The 16755-nt window shown below is 41.8% G+C and overlaps 1 protein-coding gene across 12 annotated transcripts in view; it reads left to right on the forward strand.

The window, feature by feature from the left end:
* Auts2 (activator of transcription and developmental regulator AUTS2) overlaps nt 1-16755 on the forward strand; it is an 836783-nt gene that overhangs the window by 407378 nt on the left and 412650 nt on the right. For 9 of the 12 annotated variants that reach the window (XM_070035587.1, XM_070035588.1, XM_070035589.1 and 6 more), the window contains 2 exons: nt 6454-6585; nt 16232-16333. In XM_070035587.1, coding sequence (XP_069891688.1) covers nt 6454-6585; nt 16232-16333 — 234 coding nt within the window. The remainder of the gene's footprint in view (nt 1-6453; nt 6586-16231; nt 16334-16755) is intronic. The other 3 variants (XM_070035590.1, XM_070035591.1, XM_070035592.1) reach the window with 1 other exon arrangement.

Raw genomic sequence — 16755 nt, forward strand, 5'->3', positions numbered from 1 at the left:
TCTAATCCTGTCAAACTGTGTACTGGTCATTTTGAACTGATGGATTTATTACCATCATGATTGAAAACAATGTAAGGATTGGAAGTGGTGGTGCATACCTGTGCAGCACTCAGGAGACTGAGGCAGGAGGATTGCTGGTTCCAGGCTGTTTAAGGAGAGGAGGTGGGGGAGCTATGGGGAGGAGAGAGGAGAGGGGGCTTTGCAGGTTACGGGGGGGGGGGGCGGGGGCAACTTCAGGAAAAGTTAGAGTTACTTGGTGCATGTACTTTTGGCTCTAATGGTGCTTTTTCTGGATGTCAAGAGAAAACCTGCATTTTTGGGGAGGGGGAGTCCTAATTACTGAACTAGATCTGTTCTTAAATTGCAAAAGAGTATACATCAAAGTGATTGGAGGAATAAATTCCAGTCTGATAGTGTGCATAGTTTCAGTATACACTGGCAAAATATCCCGCTGATTGCTGATTGAAAACAGTTGTTAATTCTCTCCTTCACTAAATTCAGAGTGGAAAAACTTTCCTTAATAAAGAACAGATTGAGGAGATCCGAGACCTGACTGTGTGGGAATTAATGGCAGATGCATATACTGGTAGTTAAAATGTTTCATTAGATGTTAATGTCTTGCTGTGTTTTTAATTGTTCAGGAATTAGCCTCTAGAATATTAAAACCATCTGTTTGTTATCATGATGAAACAGAATGCTTAAATAGTTATTAATTTGTGTTTCTTCTCTCTCTCCCTTTTTAGGGATAATCTATAAAACTTTGATCTGTTTGGAGTGTAGGGAATTTGCAACGTGGAAATGAAAAATAATTTTCAGACATACTCCTATCTCAGCTAGCTGATATTTGTCAGGCTTTCTTAACTTGCTCTGTATATGGTGACTCGTCTGTCTATCTCACTGACTTCTGTATATGATGTGATGACAATGACCCTGCACCTGGGTCACTAGCAGAATGAAGCTGCAGTGCCTCCTGGCATGTGCCCAGTGTTTCGTTGGACATCTGCAGGAATGATGAGGACATCTCTGTGCTTCATTCTCTAGAGCCCTTCCCACTGTCTCCCACCAGCTCCGCACAGCCACTTGGAGTAGCAGGGCAACTGGTGGGGTGTGGTCCCTCTCATGCCAGCTAACAAGAAATAACCCTTTATAGAGTTCTCAGAATGCTTTTGAATAATATGTGAATATTGTGTGTGTAGTAGGTATGTTAATTACTTTCTCCTTGAGTGCAAGGAGCCTCTAAGATGTTGTATGTGGCCCTGAGAGTCTGCTATCACATGCACTTTGTGACCAGGAACACCCCTCTGTACAACTGTGTGCACTATGCCATCTCCTCCTGATAGAGGCTTCAGTTTGCATTTCTTTGATTATACATGGCTACCAGATTCATGATCTACAGAGGACTGAGCTGTCCTGCCTCTGCATGAGACCCCCATGTACGTCTCTACTGGGCCTATTATCTGCCCTCTTATCTCCCAGTTTGGTTAGGAAAACAATCAACATCATTTCTTTATAAAATCATGGCAGAAGCTTAGAAATTTTATATATGTGAATCTCTACATCTCATTGAAATGCCATGTATTTAGACCAAGAATTAATGATAGTTGGGAAATTGATGGCTCCCAATGCAAGCATCATCCACATCACTTGCCCCTCATTCAATGCATTCCCTCTGTCTGTATTGTCCAGATAAGACTTGGAACAGGCCTTTGCTTTTAGTCTCCTGGAACAGTGGATGGTTCTTGCAGACCTTCAGACTGCAGAGCTGGTTTTTGAGGGGCCAGGCTAGCAATTGTGGAGAATGCCACAGCATCTCACACCCTGCCCTGGCCCTGCCAATCCTAGAGTTTTTTTCAGTGAGTGCTCCTAGTCCCAGAAGCCCAGCACTGAGTGGTATGAGCTGGCCCAGGGGACCACATGAACTATGCCTTTACGATATGACAAGAACCGTCCTCTTCTGTCTTCATGCCACATAGTCAGAAAACTGTTCACATTGTTTAAAAGCACTCTACCAACTATTTGTAGGATATGCTGGACATAAGTTTCTGCTGGGTTGATTTTTACAAAATAAGAGGATTTCTTTTAAAAAATTGTTAGGAGGTAAAATAAGCAGGATTTATAAATGCTTCTGATTATCCAAATTATATTTAAAAGTGGCAGTCTCATCAGTAAGTATGGATAATACCAAGAGAGCTATTAACTTCTCTTAGTGGTTTTTGACCTTTTGATGAATAAGTACTTTTAGAATTCTCAAATGCCAGAATGAAGATTTCTTAAGCCCTCTGTAATTATAAGCTGCTCCTCCTTTCTTTTACTCACAGACATCATGCACTTGCCTGTGATCACTGTTTCTAAGGGTGAAGGTATTAAAGGACAGGTCTTTGCCACCCTGAGTGCGTAGCTCGCCTCTACAGGTGAGCTCGCCCTGCCCATCAGACCTAGAAAACCAGTGTTGCCTGACTTTGTTACTCTCTTAAAAAATACTTATAAAACATTCTGCACCATTCCAGAACATTCTGTGGTACATTTTAAAAGCCATCTTAAAGCAGCAGACCTGAAATGATTATGCATAATAACTATTAATTGAATATATTCGAGGCACTGTTCTGGGTTTGGGAGATCTAATAGTGAACAAAGCATGTTAAAGCCCCTGGTTCTTAGATCCATTGTAGTTTAGCTGAAGTGTGGAAGGGAAAGGAAAGGCACAGAATAGGGAGTTAGAGCTTGTCATGTGGGAGCAAAGAGGGATCAGGGAAGTACTCTAGGGGAAAGTGACATAAGTAACGATACATAGAAGGGAGGAAGGGCTAGGGATGGAGCTAAGTGCAAGCCTGCCTGCATAGTACCCCAAATTCAATCTCCAGCACCCTCACCTCCCCCCTCAAAAGTCATGTGACCTTGTGTTTGTGTGATTAAATATTTCAGACAGAAGGTACAGCAAGCACAAAGACCCTGAGTTGGGAACATAGTTCTGACTAAAAAGCATGAAAAAGGAAGGGAGTAAAACTATGACAGACCAATCAAGGCAGAGAACAGCCAGAATGAGCTCAGAGGACCCATGGGAGAACAAGATGGGAGCCGTGTAGGGACTGATGGCCTGGGTGCTTCTCTTGAGGGGAGATGCAGAGCCTTACCAGAGGAATAAGAATAAGGATGTGGATTCGCTTTTTCCCCCAGGAACCCTCTGTGGCTCCTGGGAAAGACACTGTGAAATGGAGGCAGATAGGAAGGTGCTAAAATGCTCCAGGCAAGAGTGCTGGGCAGAGTAGGGTTGGTCAGGAACATAAAGACTTTGTCCTAAGTCTTTCAAAGTAGCTGGGAATTCTGGGAACTCTCCTTTGGTGATACCTGGAGCACAAGGGCAGCACTGAAAGTGAAAACCTGGTTTTCAGGGTGCTTGCCAGTGTTCACCAAGCAGGGTGGGGGCATTTGCTTGATTTACACTTCTAGCCATCTCCACAGAGGTGTCTGCACCTCCTATCCTGAGCTCAGCAAATGCATGGACAGATGTGCTGAGCCCGACAGGAGCAGCTCTGTGACATACAGGGGTGAGAGCCCAGTTGATATGCATGAACAGAAGAATTTGTGACAGCAGTATAATGTTCTCCAGAATTTCTTACAAAGGGGATGCAATAGATGCGTTGACTGCTCTTCCACAGAGAGAAAAATTCCGACCAGGCTACTTCTTCCCTAAAGAAAAGTATTCCAGTATTTTGCCAGGACTACCCTAACAAATACCATAAAATGTGTGGCTTCTAAGCCAGAAATGTATCTTTTCATGGCCCTGGAGGCTTAGAGGTCCAAGATCTGGGTCGGATGTATGGCTCAGTGGTGGAGTGTGTGTGTTGCAGACTCCAGGCCCTGTGTTCAGTTCCAAGCATTATCTCACTCTCTCCTCTCCTGCATACTTAAGAGCCCAAGTTCAAGACCGAGATATAGGCTAGTTGGTTTTCTTGCAGGGGATTCATGTGGCTTGCTGGTGGCCACCTTCTCCCTTGTCCTTTTCCTTGTGCTGATGAATCCCTGGGTTCTTCCTCAGCAGTTCCCTTTCTCCCTAACAGGACATAGGTCACATTGGAATATTGTTTGCCTGTTTCTACCTATTGCCTGCCCCTGTGACACAGTTCCACTGGCTGGAGTAATTATAAGCAATGCAAGTTTCCATTGCTGATGGCTGTGGAGGCTGGGACTTAAAAGAGCAAGTGTTAGTGCAACTCCCAAGATTGTGACACTACTCCATTCTTGAAGGTGGAGTCCCTGTCCCCCCTAGTCACCTCTTAACACATGCCTGGCTCTCAACAATATTGCATTGGCAATTGATTTTCCAACACATGAAATTTGGAGCTTGCACTCACAGCACTCTACAGCTGCCGTGGTCAGAGAGTCACATTTGGTAATCCTGAGGGATGTGTGGGTTTAGTATGGGGATTTTTGAGTGGGCACAGTTAAATCCATACAGGGACCCCGATTGTTTGTTTTACAGTCCTGATAATTGAACTCATGGCCTCACACTTGCCCAGCAAGTATTCTACTATTTGAATCACATCTCCAGCCCTCTTGCTTTTATTTATTTTGGGGATAGGGTCTTATGCTTTTCTCTATGTTCTTCCTGCTTCTGCTACCCAAGTAGCTAGGATTACAGGCATGATTATCATACCTAGCCCCCCTCGGTTATGTTGAAAAATCAGATCATTCATAAATATTTCAAATTGCATCACTAAATGACTTGGCTTTTATATTAAACTACAACAAAATATAAACAAATATTTATAGTAATACCTACTCAGTGTACACATTTCTAAGTTTGTTTCCTGCATTTTCACTGGGCTTATGTGGGTATAAAATAAGGTCTCTGTGTGGTAGTTATCTGAGGTGTTGCTGAGTCCTGTTCACTCATTTCCATCTTTCTGTATGTACTCTTCTGTTCACCCATTAAGGCAGATGTGTGATCCCTAGATTTACTGCTTGAGTCTCCTGGTGTGTGATCTGATACCTGTCCCTGTCTCTTACATCTTCTGTAAATTCCGCCTGTGCCCTATAGATTGATTAGGTCCAGGTTTGGTTTGGGTGTTGGGGCAGGAGAAAAGCTCTTCATAGCACTGTTGTGTTCTAATCCAAGGAGACACATATTGATTGTCTGATTTGCCCTTTTCTGATCTTTAGCTACCAGCAGTTCTGCGTACTTGATTCTTGGCTAGTCTTTTTCCCCCCACTTATGAAGTAGGCCCTCCAAAAGTAGCTGGTGAGATATTTGCCTCTTGAAGTTTTCCTCCCTTTCTTTATTATCATTGTGTATTTGTGGATTTGGGTTACCTTTTTCCATAATGTTCTTGTGTTGGTGACATGCACATTGTCCCTTCCTTGGTCAGTTTGGTTCCAAATCCCTAGGATATAGCTTTCACACACCCTACATTAGCCATTTATTTCACATTAGAGGAGGAAATAAAAAGGCATAAACACTTTATGTTTGAGGGTGGTAATTACTTTGAAGAATGCCAAATCATTTTCTTGAGGGGTCTGTTGTAGGGGCTGAACTTGGCCCGGTTGCTGTCCCTCAGCTCTTCAGTTCAAGGCTAGTCCCCTACCACTTGAGTCACAGTGCCACTTCCGGCATTTTTCTGCTTATGTGATGCTGAGAAATTGAACCCAGGGCCTTGTGCATGCAAGACAAGCACTCCACCATTGAGCCAACTTCCCAGCCCCCCAAATCATTTTTTTAAAGTTCCTTGAAACATGTATTTTATAGAAAAACACAGATGTGGGTTTTATGTGCTTGTTATTTTGTATATTCACCCTTGAAAAAACTAGTAATTCTCTCTCCAGATTTTTATATTTTTAATAATTAAAATTTTATTTCCAGAAACCTACACACTTTACTAGAGCAGACGTTTCTTCATCAGATTATTTTTCTATCACATATGTGTATTGTGAGTGAATTTCTGAGTCTATTTGAAAACAGTTTCCTATTTTAGTCCAGTTTTACCCAAGGAACCCCAAACACCTTCTGTTCAACTCAGCTCTTGTCTTTAATCATACTGTTGTGCAGCATTTTAGTTTTCTTGTATCCTTTAGACTGTTTTTTGGTCCAAAATGAAGTGAAGTATGTAACCATCACTTTGTCAACCTGATTTAACCTAGGAGTGGCTCCCATGTTGTAGACTATGATGTGAGTCACAAAGCCAGTGTGACTTCGGACCTCTCCCTGTCTTGCCTTTGTATAACTAAGTTATAAAGGATGAGTATCCTAACAGCCTGGGCCAAGTTACAGACTAGAGCTGCCACTCATCCAATGAGCCAGGATGCTGAAAGTCCTGCTCTGTGGTTTGAGTGTGTCTCCTGTACACTTGTCCGAGTCAATGAGAGTGTTCTTCATTGTCTTCACTGCTTCTTGTTTGTGCTACAGACTGTATGTTACATTGATCTTTGCTTATTTTCCTCTTTTTTATTAACTTACAGTTTTTTCTACTTCTCTGGAGTCCACTGAGTAACATACGTGTTTGGGAAGTTGAAGAACCTCAGTGGTTTTCTTTCCCAGCTGATAGTACAACGTCAAGTCATTCTCTGAGCAACAGCATGTTCAGTGCATTTGTGAGTACCCCTTTGATAGGCCTGGTGCCTGTGAGCCCAGGCTTGGTGAGAGCCGTCTCCTTCTCTGCACTGATGGAACCCTCTAACCCCATGATGTGATTTTTGTAATATGTGAAGTTAGAGGCATTTTCCTCTTGTTTTTTTTTTTAAGCAGTATTAAGAATGGACCTCAAAGTCTGGTGTTTTTCTAGGCAGGTGATCTACATGCCTTCAGGCCTTTTTGCCTGGACTTTGATCTCCCTGTGTTAGACTATACATCTGTAGCTGGGATATCCACCTTATTCCTTTGAGATAGAGTCCCAAAACATCACCATAATACCCCCCACCTCTCAATGCCCCCCACCCCAAGTTGGCCTGGAACTTCTCATCCCACTCTAAATCTCCCACGTAGCTTAGAATAACACACATGTGACACTGTGCCTAACTTTTGGCCCAGGATGGCCTTGAATTCTAATCCTTCCATCTTGGCCTTTGAGCAGCTAGGATAGCAGTCAGATACCCTCACTGCCTCCCTCTTTTCTTTTAGAACACATTACAGTAGGCAGAATTTGAGACTGGCCCTCAAGATATGTATCTTCTGTATACTCCCATTATTAGATTTCTTCCCTCCTTTCTTCCCTTCCTCCTCTATCCCTCTTTCCTTCCCTCCCCTTCCCTCCTCCAACCTCCCTCCTCCTTCTCTCTCTCCCTCCCTCCCCGGCCCAGTCCTGGGGATGGAACCCAGGACCTGTGTGTGTGCTAGGCAAGCATACTACGTCTGAGCTACATAACTGTGACTGTAGGGAAAGGAGTTCTTCTGTGAGCCTGAGCTGAGCAACTTAGACTCTTCTTGCAGTAAAAGATTCATCTGAAGAGAATCATCTACAATGAACTTCTTTCCTGAAATACAGTTACCACATCATAAAAATCACTCATTGTAGCAACACAAACAAATTGTAGTATGTTCATAGAGTTGTATGAACCCTGCCATACCTTAGTTTTAGAACAGCACTGCACTACCACCTCAGAAATTCCTCTTGGGTTAATTGACACAATGGTGGAAACTGTACTCTTCTGAAAAATTGTGTACAATATAATGGCCTTACCTTTCACATAGTACCTTTTACATAGTTGGTTGTATCTCATCAGATTTCTCTAGCTTTTTTCATGGAGAAAGCTATTCCCTGCTAGAATTTTGTTAGGATGCTGCTGAGACTCTGGATACCTAACATGGATTTTGTTCAATCTTCTCTAAAATTGTAAAATATTTGATCTGGCTTGGACAAGAACACACAGTGTGTCACTTATGATTATAATTTATAAACCAGCCATTATATTTTATTTTTCTCTCTTCCTTATTTTGTCATCTCTCTTCACACAAGATTTGTGAGTTACTCAATTGTGGTACTATTTATAATTCATTCTGTTGTTTTTTTTTCAGTTTTAGAATTTCATTCCATGGATTTTCCTTGTAGTTGCTTTTCAATCTTATTTGCATTTTTTAAATATTTCTTTTGATCTCTATACTTAGGCTATTTCTCTTATATTTTTTCTTTAAAAATACAGAAAATTTTTTTTCCTTCCCCTCCACAAATTATACCAACCTCAAATACAGTGAAAGCAGGGGTTATACCATGGAGGAGGGACATACAAAGCAACAAAGAAATCATCTTATAAATGTGTTAGAAACAATCACCTGAAAGAAAAAAAACATTTGAATACATATCTTAGGGTTCATTTCCCTAACATGAACTTATCTGACCTTTTCTGCTTGACTCAGACATATACTAGTTATTGCAAATAAGGGAAACCATGGGACCTATGTTTCTTTGGGACTGGCTTACTTCACTTAATATAATTTTTTCCAAGTCTTTCCATTTCCTAACATAAATGGGGCAATGTTATTCTTTCTGATGGAGGCATAGAATTCCATTGTGTATATATACTACATTTTCTTGATCCATTCATCTACTGAGGAGCATCTGGGTTGGTTCTGTATCTTAGCTATGGTAAATAAGGCTGCAATAAACATAGTCGTGCTGGTAGCTTTAGCGTGGCCTTGTTTGTGATCATTTGGGTAAATGCCCAAAAGTGGGATTGCTGGGTAATAGGGGAGCTCTATGTGGAGTCTTTTGAGGAACCTCCATACTGCTTTCCAAAGTGGTTGAACAAGTTTACACTCGCACCAAAACTGCAGTAAGGTTCCTTTCTGTCCACATCCCCTCCAGCATCTGTTGTTATTAGAGTTCTTGATTATAGCCATTCTAACGGGTGAGGTGGTATCTCAATGTTGTTTTGATTTGCATTTCTTTTATGTATCTTCATGTATCTATTGGCTATCCTTCTTTCCTCTTCAGAGAAGTTTCTCTTTAAGTCTTTAGCCCACTTATTTATTGGGCAGTTGTTTCTTTGAAGATTTGTTGTTGGGGGATTTAATTTTTTGAGTTCCAGGTATATTTTAGATACGAGACCCTTGTCTGTTGTAAGGCTAGTGAAGATCTTCTCCCAATCCGTGGGCTTTCTATTAATCTTGCTAGCGTTTAAATAGGGATACAGGTGGATCCATTACAACAATGAGATGTACAAGTCGTTATGTGGAAAAACAAACTTTACAACTTTGTTGGGGGCGGGGAGGATGGGAAGGGATAGGAAGGGGAAACAAAGGAGGAGGCTACAATGCTTGATAAGAACTGTACTCATTATCTTGCCCATGTAATTGTAACCCCTCTGTACAGTATTTTCACAATTAAAAAATATATAGGAAATTTGTAAGTCCAGAAGATATAAAAGAAGTAAAAAGATTTTGCAGCATCTTATAAATTTTTATATATTTATAATTTTCTTTTTTTATTATAAACGTAATGTGCGGAAGGGTTACAGTTATGTAAGTAGGGTAATGAATGAATACATTTCTTTTGAGCAGTATTACCCATCTCGCATTTTCTTCCATTTTCTATTTTGATCTTAATTTTTTATGTTGATGGTGTGCGTGTGTGCACGTGCATGTGTTTTCTCTTTGACTCAGTTATACTTATGGAAGAGAATTTTCTTAAATCTCTTTCTCAAAAGTTTATAAAAGAATGAAGTAGTTCAAGATACTGATTTTGATCATCACAGGAGTCTTCTGGTGTAATTTCCATAATTTGAAATGTATTCTAGTATTCATTGTGTCCTAGTATATGTTCAGGTAGAGGTGATGTCCCATAGTGCATTTTCCCACCTTTATCTCATGGCCTCCTTTAGTTTTGCTGTTCTCTAGTTACTAAGATGTTAATCAAGTTTCCTACTTTTGATTGGTTTTTCTTTATTAAAATATTTTTACTTTCGTATAAAGTTTTATAATTTCAGCCTCTGGCTTATAGTATGAATAGTAAATAGGTTGTGCCCTTTGTCCATCCCACCATCTATTTCAAACTTGTCTACTCCTTGCTCTTTTTTAAAACTCCAGAGACCTTTATATCTGATAAGTAATTGTGTCTACACAGCCTGTCATACACTAGCTGTCCTTGCTTGGCTCAAAATGGGAGTTGAATCTACTTATATTAGTGTGAGAACTAATAAACCTAGCCTTAGGATTTTCTTTGTTGCCATTTTTCTTCTTTCTTTTAACCTCTTTAGTGATTTTTCACTCCATTTATACTTGATGTAGATTGGGAAGGCAAGTATTTTTAATATTTAAAGTTTACTAATGAGTGATTTTAAGATGATCAAGCAGTCATTTTAAAAATTCCCTAATTGTTAATGAATTAGCAAAATAGCTTCTGATTCTATGATCTTAGAGAAATTTCAACAATTCCTTGACTGGCCCTCATGTCCAGAACTTTATTTATTTATTTATTTATTTATTTAAACTGGTCCTGGGGTTTGAAGTCCTGGGGTTTGAACTCTGGGCCCTGGAGCTGTCTCTGAGATTCTTTTACTCAAGGATAGCATTCTATCACTTTGAGCCACAGCCACTTCTATCTTTTTCCTAAGAGATTATTGGAGATAACAGTCTCATGGGAGGGATGGGGGGATAAGGGATAGTGGGAGGACAACAAATGAGGGGTAACAATGCTTAACAAGAAATGTACTCATTACCTTACTCATGAAACTGTACCCCTCTGTACAGCATCTTTACAATAAAATAAAAATTTAAAAAAAGTCTCATAGACTTTATTGTCCAGGCTGGATTTAAACCATAATCCTTAGATCTCAGTCTCCTGAGTAGCTAGAATTCCAGGCATAACCCACCCAGCTTAATTTTCAGTTTTTATATACAACTTGCTGTTGTACACTTAAGAATACGATATTATTTTCATTTTGTAAAAATTTGTTCAGCCACTTTGGAAAGCAGTATGGAGGTTCCTCAGAAGACTCCACATAGAGCTCCCTTATGACCCAGCAATCCCACTTTTGGGCATTTACCCAAGTGATCACAAACAAGACCATACTAAAGCTACCAGCACAACTATGTCTATTGCAGCATTATTTACCATAGCTAAGATATGGAACCAACCCAGATGCCCCTCAGTAGATGAATGGATCAAGAAAATGTGGTATATATACACAATGGAATTCTATGCCTCCATCAGAAAGAATAACATTGCCCCATTTGTTAGGAAATGGAAAGGTTTGGAAAAAATTTTATTAGGTGAAGTAAGCCAGTCCCAAAGAAACATAGGTCCCATGGTTTCCCTTATTTGCAATAACTAGTATATGTCTGATTCAAGCAGAAAAGGTCAGATAAATTGATGTTAGGGGAATGAATCCCAAGATAAGTATTCAAATGTTTTTTTTTCTTTCATGCAACTGTTTCTAACATATTTATAAGATGATTTCTTTGTTGCTTTGTATGTCCCTCCCCCATGGTATAACCCCTGCTTTCACTGTATTTGATGTTGATATAATTTGTGGAGGGGAAGGGCAAAAACAAATCATTTAACTAGGGATACAGGTGGACCCATTGAAACAATGAGATGTACAAATTGTTATGTCGAAAAATGAACTTTACAACTTTGGTGGGGGGGGGGCTCAGGTGAGGGGAGGTGGGGGGGAGTATGAGATGGGATGGGAAGGGGAAACAAAGAGGAGGCAACAATACCTGATAAGAAATGTACTCATTATCTTGCCCATGTAATTGTAACTCCTCTGTACGGTATTCTCACAATAAAATAAAAATTTTAAAAAAAGAATATTTTTCTACCCAACCTGACAATCTGTAGTTGTCATTAGTTGATTTTTCATTAAAGTCTCATGTATTGTGTATCCCTCATCTGAAATGCTTCTGAAATCATAAGGAATAAAACAGTATGTAAACGTATCCCAGTCTGTGAATCCATTTGGAGACAATTTTATCTTGAAAAACACAACAACATTTTATAGGATTAAGCGTGTTCTGCTTTAAAGGGACTGAAGTCTGTGGGCAATTTAAAATTTTTCACAAAAAAGATGCCTTTGAGCTCATTGACACTTGGTAAAATGTTTTTAAAATGAGCTCATCCAGATCCCTGCAGGAAAATTCAGTAGTCTGAAATGTGATCTTTGTTGCTTCAAGGAAGCAGAGGTGTGGAAAGAAGGAGGTAACTGCTGGCCATTTCTGCCTTGTGCCCCATAATTCACACCCTTCCCCTCAAGTTCCTTGCACAGATACCTTCCCCATGCTGTTTTTTCTGTAATCATTCCTTGATGGACTAGTGACACCTGCCAAGTGTCTAGTATGTTCTTTGAACTTCCATGGCATAGCCTAGCTTGCAGATGCTTGATATAGGGCCACAGAATCACCCCACCCTCCTGTAGCCCAGGGTAGTGACCCGTTGGTTCCATGTTCATTAATGGTGATAAAGGCATTAGTGGGTATTTTCCTAATTAGCCATTAGTGACAGCTAACACTGTAATGAGATCACTATTTCTGAATTGGGAACATGATGTTCTTGACACTGTAATCTAGTGAAAAATGGGAACGGGCTTCTGTTTTTATGGAAGACCTTTCTTAGGGATAGAATTACTGCCACTCATGCCAGATACACTTTTCCCTTCTTTTTATTCTAATTTATTTGTTTAAACGATGTGGTATTCTAGTGGGGAAAAACTTCTGGCATTAGAGAATGTGTTACAGTAATTTCTAACTAGATAAAGTGTTCTTGAAGTATCTCAGTCTAGTAGGAAGAAATCTTATTGCTTCTGTTTTAACAAAAGCTTTTTTATAATAGCTGCCATAGATGCTCAGATCAGTCAATGCAAGCAGATCAATTTTCTTGGGTCTTTAAGTGTTTAAGCCAGCACCTGGCCTTTGCAGTGTCTCCTGGTTGTAGGTAATAGCTGGGAGTTTCAGGTGAAGGATTACAACTTCTCAGTTGGCTTTGCCAGCCGGAATGATCCATTGGCTGCGGTTGAAAATGCTTGTTTGAAAATATATTCATGGGATTAGGAATGAAAACGTCTTGACTGAAATCTTGTGGTTTAACTTTAGTATTTACTATAGTCAGTCCATGCCTTTGAAATATTGAGCTGGCTGACAACTTAAAATCCTAAGTTTCCTTTAAACTTGAGCCTGGATTTGGAGGAAGAAGGGGTAGTGTGGGGTGGGTTTATGTTAAGGCTGTCCAAGGAGAATTTACAGAAGTGTGTTTGACGGCAGGGCACTGGGAACTCGGGCAAGCCAACCCCTCTGCTCTATCCTCCATGGGCTTCGCCCTCAGCCCGGATCCACACTTAGTCCTATAACTGACGTTGCCCACAGCACCTTGTTAAGATCATTGCTTTTCTTTTGTGGAGAAGCATGGCAAAAACCCAAGGGAAATGCCCAGACCTTGTTAAGCCAGACAGATATCACAAGAAGCCTAGGTTGTCTTATTCTCTAATTCCCACTTAGATGTGTATTTCTCATCTTAGCTGGAGAACTGATTTTTATAAGCATGTCTTAACAAGATCAACCCTCACCTAACAAGATTCCTTTCTTTGTAGTTGGGCCTCACAATGTATGAAGACTATGCAAAGAGAACCAAAGCAGTGCAGAGTCACCCTTCTGCATTATGTACCCAAATGGGCACGGAGGTCTATAGCCCAGAAATCTGGGTTTAGTTGCTGGATCACTGTGACGTGGGGCCCATCCTGTACTTTCTACCTTCCCTATGCTTCCATCTTACCCTCGTGCTTTCGTCTTTCTCCACACATCTGTTCATCTTCCCCTGTGTTTCTGTCTTCACCCATGCTTCTATCTGTCTTTCTTGGTGCTTCTACCTTTGGCACATGGTGGGGATGGGGTGGGGTGAGTGGGAGTGGGAGTGGAGGTGAGGTGGGTGGAGGTAGGTGGAGGTGGGGGTAGGAGTGGAGGTGGGTCCTCAGACAGGCTCTGAGAAGAGTGTAGCCAGTGTTTCAGTCCTGCCTTAGAGCTACAGGACCTTCTCTACACACAGATCTTAATATAACTGCATCCTATCAGTAGGCTTTTTTGAACTTAAAATGTGCTTGTAAAAGGCATTAATGAGAAAACTGACATGCTAGTTTAAGTATTTTTTTAAGGACTGAGCTTTGAAAACATCTTGACTACAAAGCCCAGAGGTGGTGAGGCTAACATTACATCTGGGGACTCTTGGGTGAAGTGATGGCAGAATAGACACAGGTGTGCAAGATACAGAGAGGTAGTAGACTGCAATAAAATCCTCTGTCAGCTCCATAACTCATGCCTGGAATCCTGCCTGCCGAGCAGGCTGAGATCTGAGGATCATGGTTCAGAGCTAGCCTAAGCAGAAAAATTCATCAGACTGTTGGCACCAATTGACCAGAAATAGAGCTATGGATCAAGTGGTAGCGTGCTAGCCTTGAGAAAAAAAATCTCAAGGAGAGCATCCAAGCCCCAAGTCCAAGCCCCACTACTGGTACACACACACACACACACACACACACACACACACACACACACACACACACACACACACACGCACACGCACACGCACATGCACGCACACACACACACACACACACATGCACACACACGTGCACACACACGTGCACACACACACACAAACACCCTCTTTTGTCTGTTCTCAGTATAAAAATTAACATTTTTTATTCCATAATAATAAAAACCCCTCAGACAGCTGTAGTTGAATTAGCTCAGAAGCAGTGAAGTTCATGTGAACTCACCAGAAGACCAAGACTTCTGGGCTGGACACAAAGTCACCTTAGACCCTTTCTGAGCTTACTGCAGAAGACATTGTGGGGTAGAAAGGGACAGAAATGGACTTGAGGGCATAAAGCAGTGCTTGGTCTGGGGCCAGAGGGGAGGAGGCCCCTGGCTGGCTGGCCACAGCGAGGTCTGACATGGGCAATAAGGAGCAAGTTGAAGGGACAGAGAATGCCCATTCAGGCTCGCCGTCAACTCATCACAGGCCCATTTCCCTGCTCAGCTCCCAAGCTCTGGAAGACCTGCAGGCCAGAATTTGCTAAGTACTGTCTCTTCTGGTCCTTGGTAGTTCCATCTCTGAGCCTAGAAAAATGTTCCCCTGCTCTTGTTTGCTCCCTAAAAGGAGAGCTGGCTTTACTTCCTTCCTTTTCTTGCCTCTGGCCCATCTGGAGGGCTCCCCTTTCCTTGCCACCATACCACTTGTGCTCCAACTTTTCAGAACCGAAGCTGCAGAAGCCACCACTCTTCCCCGGAGCATCCCTGGCTGCTCTTCGATTTTGCTTTCATTGTTTTCTTGTATTGCTATGTTTGTTTTCACTGGAGTGGCACCTCATGTGGGGCTTTGTACACTTACAAACATCTTGGAAAACATGATTAGTGACTGTGTCATACACTCATGGTCCAAATATAGTTACCAGTACACGATGATTTCAATATTGTGTTTATTCTTTTTTATTGTTCTCTTAAGGAAAAATCAAAAATGGCCAGGTATATAGAAACCACTAGAATTTAAACTCATTCTCCCCTTCCCAGTTCTCTTCCTCTCTCTAATCCTTTGTACTGGCCCAGCTAAGGAAATGAATAGATATTTGCAGCACATGTTCTAGGGTAACTTACTTAGGCTGTAGGCATTATTTGGTCCTTTTAGGGAATGCAGGAGTTTGAGCTCAGTCCTTTGCACTTGCTAGACTGGCACAGTACCACTGTGTCATGCCTCCGGCTTTGCTTTTTACTGATTATTTTTAGGGTAGGATCTCATTTCCCACCCAGACACTCCTGAACTACCATTGCCTGTATTTTTTTAACTTTTTAAGTTTTTAAATTGGTATTATAAAGGTAATGTACAGAGGGGTTATAACTATATAAGTCAAGTAAAGAGTACATTATTGCCTACTTTGTATGCTTCTGTTTTTTTTCTGGGATCAGAGGCCTGGGCCTCTGTGTCCAACTTCTGTAGGTGGAAATGGAGTCTCACGTGTTGCGTTCCGTGCCCAGGCCCATGGATTGCATTCTGTGCCCAGGCCCATGGGTTGCATTCTGTGGTCTGGCCCATGGATTGTGTTCTGAGCCTGGCCCGTGGATTATGTTCTGTGCCCTGGCCTGTGGCTTGCATTTTGTGCCCGGGTCCACGGATTTCTCACCCTGCCCACATGCTGCTGTCTGTGGCAGCTTGCCTCACCCTGCTCAGAATTGCTCACTTGACAGGCTTAGAGATCATGGGCCAGGAGACATGCATGTGAGGATGCCACTGACTTTGTCCTTTTTGTTCTTTCCCTTTAGCTCAAACCAGGACAGAACAGCTGCAGGGACAGCGACAGCGAGAGTGGCAGCGGGGACTCCAAGGGCTTCCACCGGAGCAGCTCCCGGGAGAGGCTCAGCGACGTGAGTACTGGGCATGCATAGCCCTGGCTCAGGCCTGGCCTGGCACTGTGCAGCATCACCCCTCCAAGCAGTGTCCACTGCAGCCCAGCACTGTAATGTACTCCTTCACCTCCACACAGGCCTGGCTTTCACATTGCCCCATTCCTGCAGAACACTTTGTGGCATGCACTTGGGCCTTGCAGTTACAATGGCATTCCAAAATATAATTTGACTCAAGATCTACTACTTTCACAAATTAGGATATAGCTAGGAGTAATTGTTACTTTAGAAGCACTAGATTGTAAAAGGAAGTGATTACATTCTGTTAGTGTTAGAAATGAGAATGAATCCATGGTGCTGATGTGGCACCACTCAGCCGCTTCTCAGATGTCGTGAGACATCTCACATGTCTGCTTTCAGCTCTGCTGTCGGACATTTCTTCC

The sequence above is a fragment of the Dipodomys merriami genome, unplaced genomic scaffold (genome assembly GCF_024711535.1).
Source record: "Dipodomys merriami isolate MVZ:Mamm:240054 unplaced genomic scaffold, mDipMer1.0.p SCAF_26, whole genome shotgun sequence".
Classification (NCBI taxonomy): domain Eukaryota; kingdom Metazoa; phylum Chordata; class Mammalia; order Rodentia; family Heteromyidae; genus Dipodomys; species Dipodomys merriami.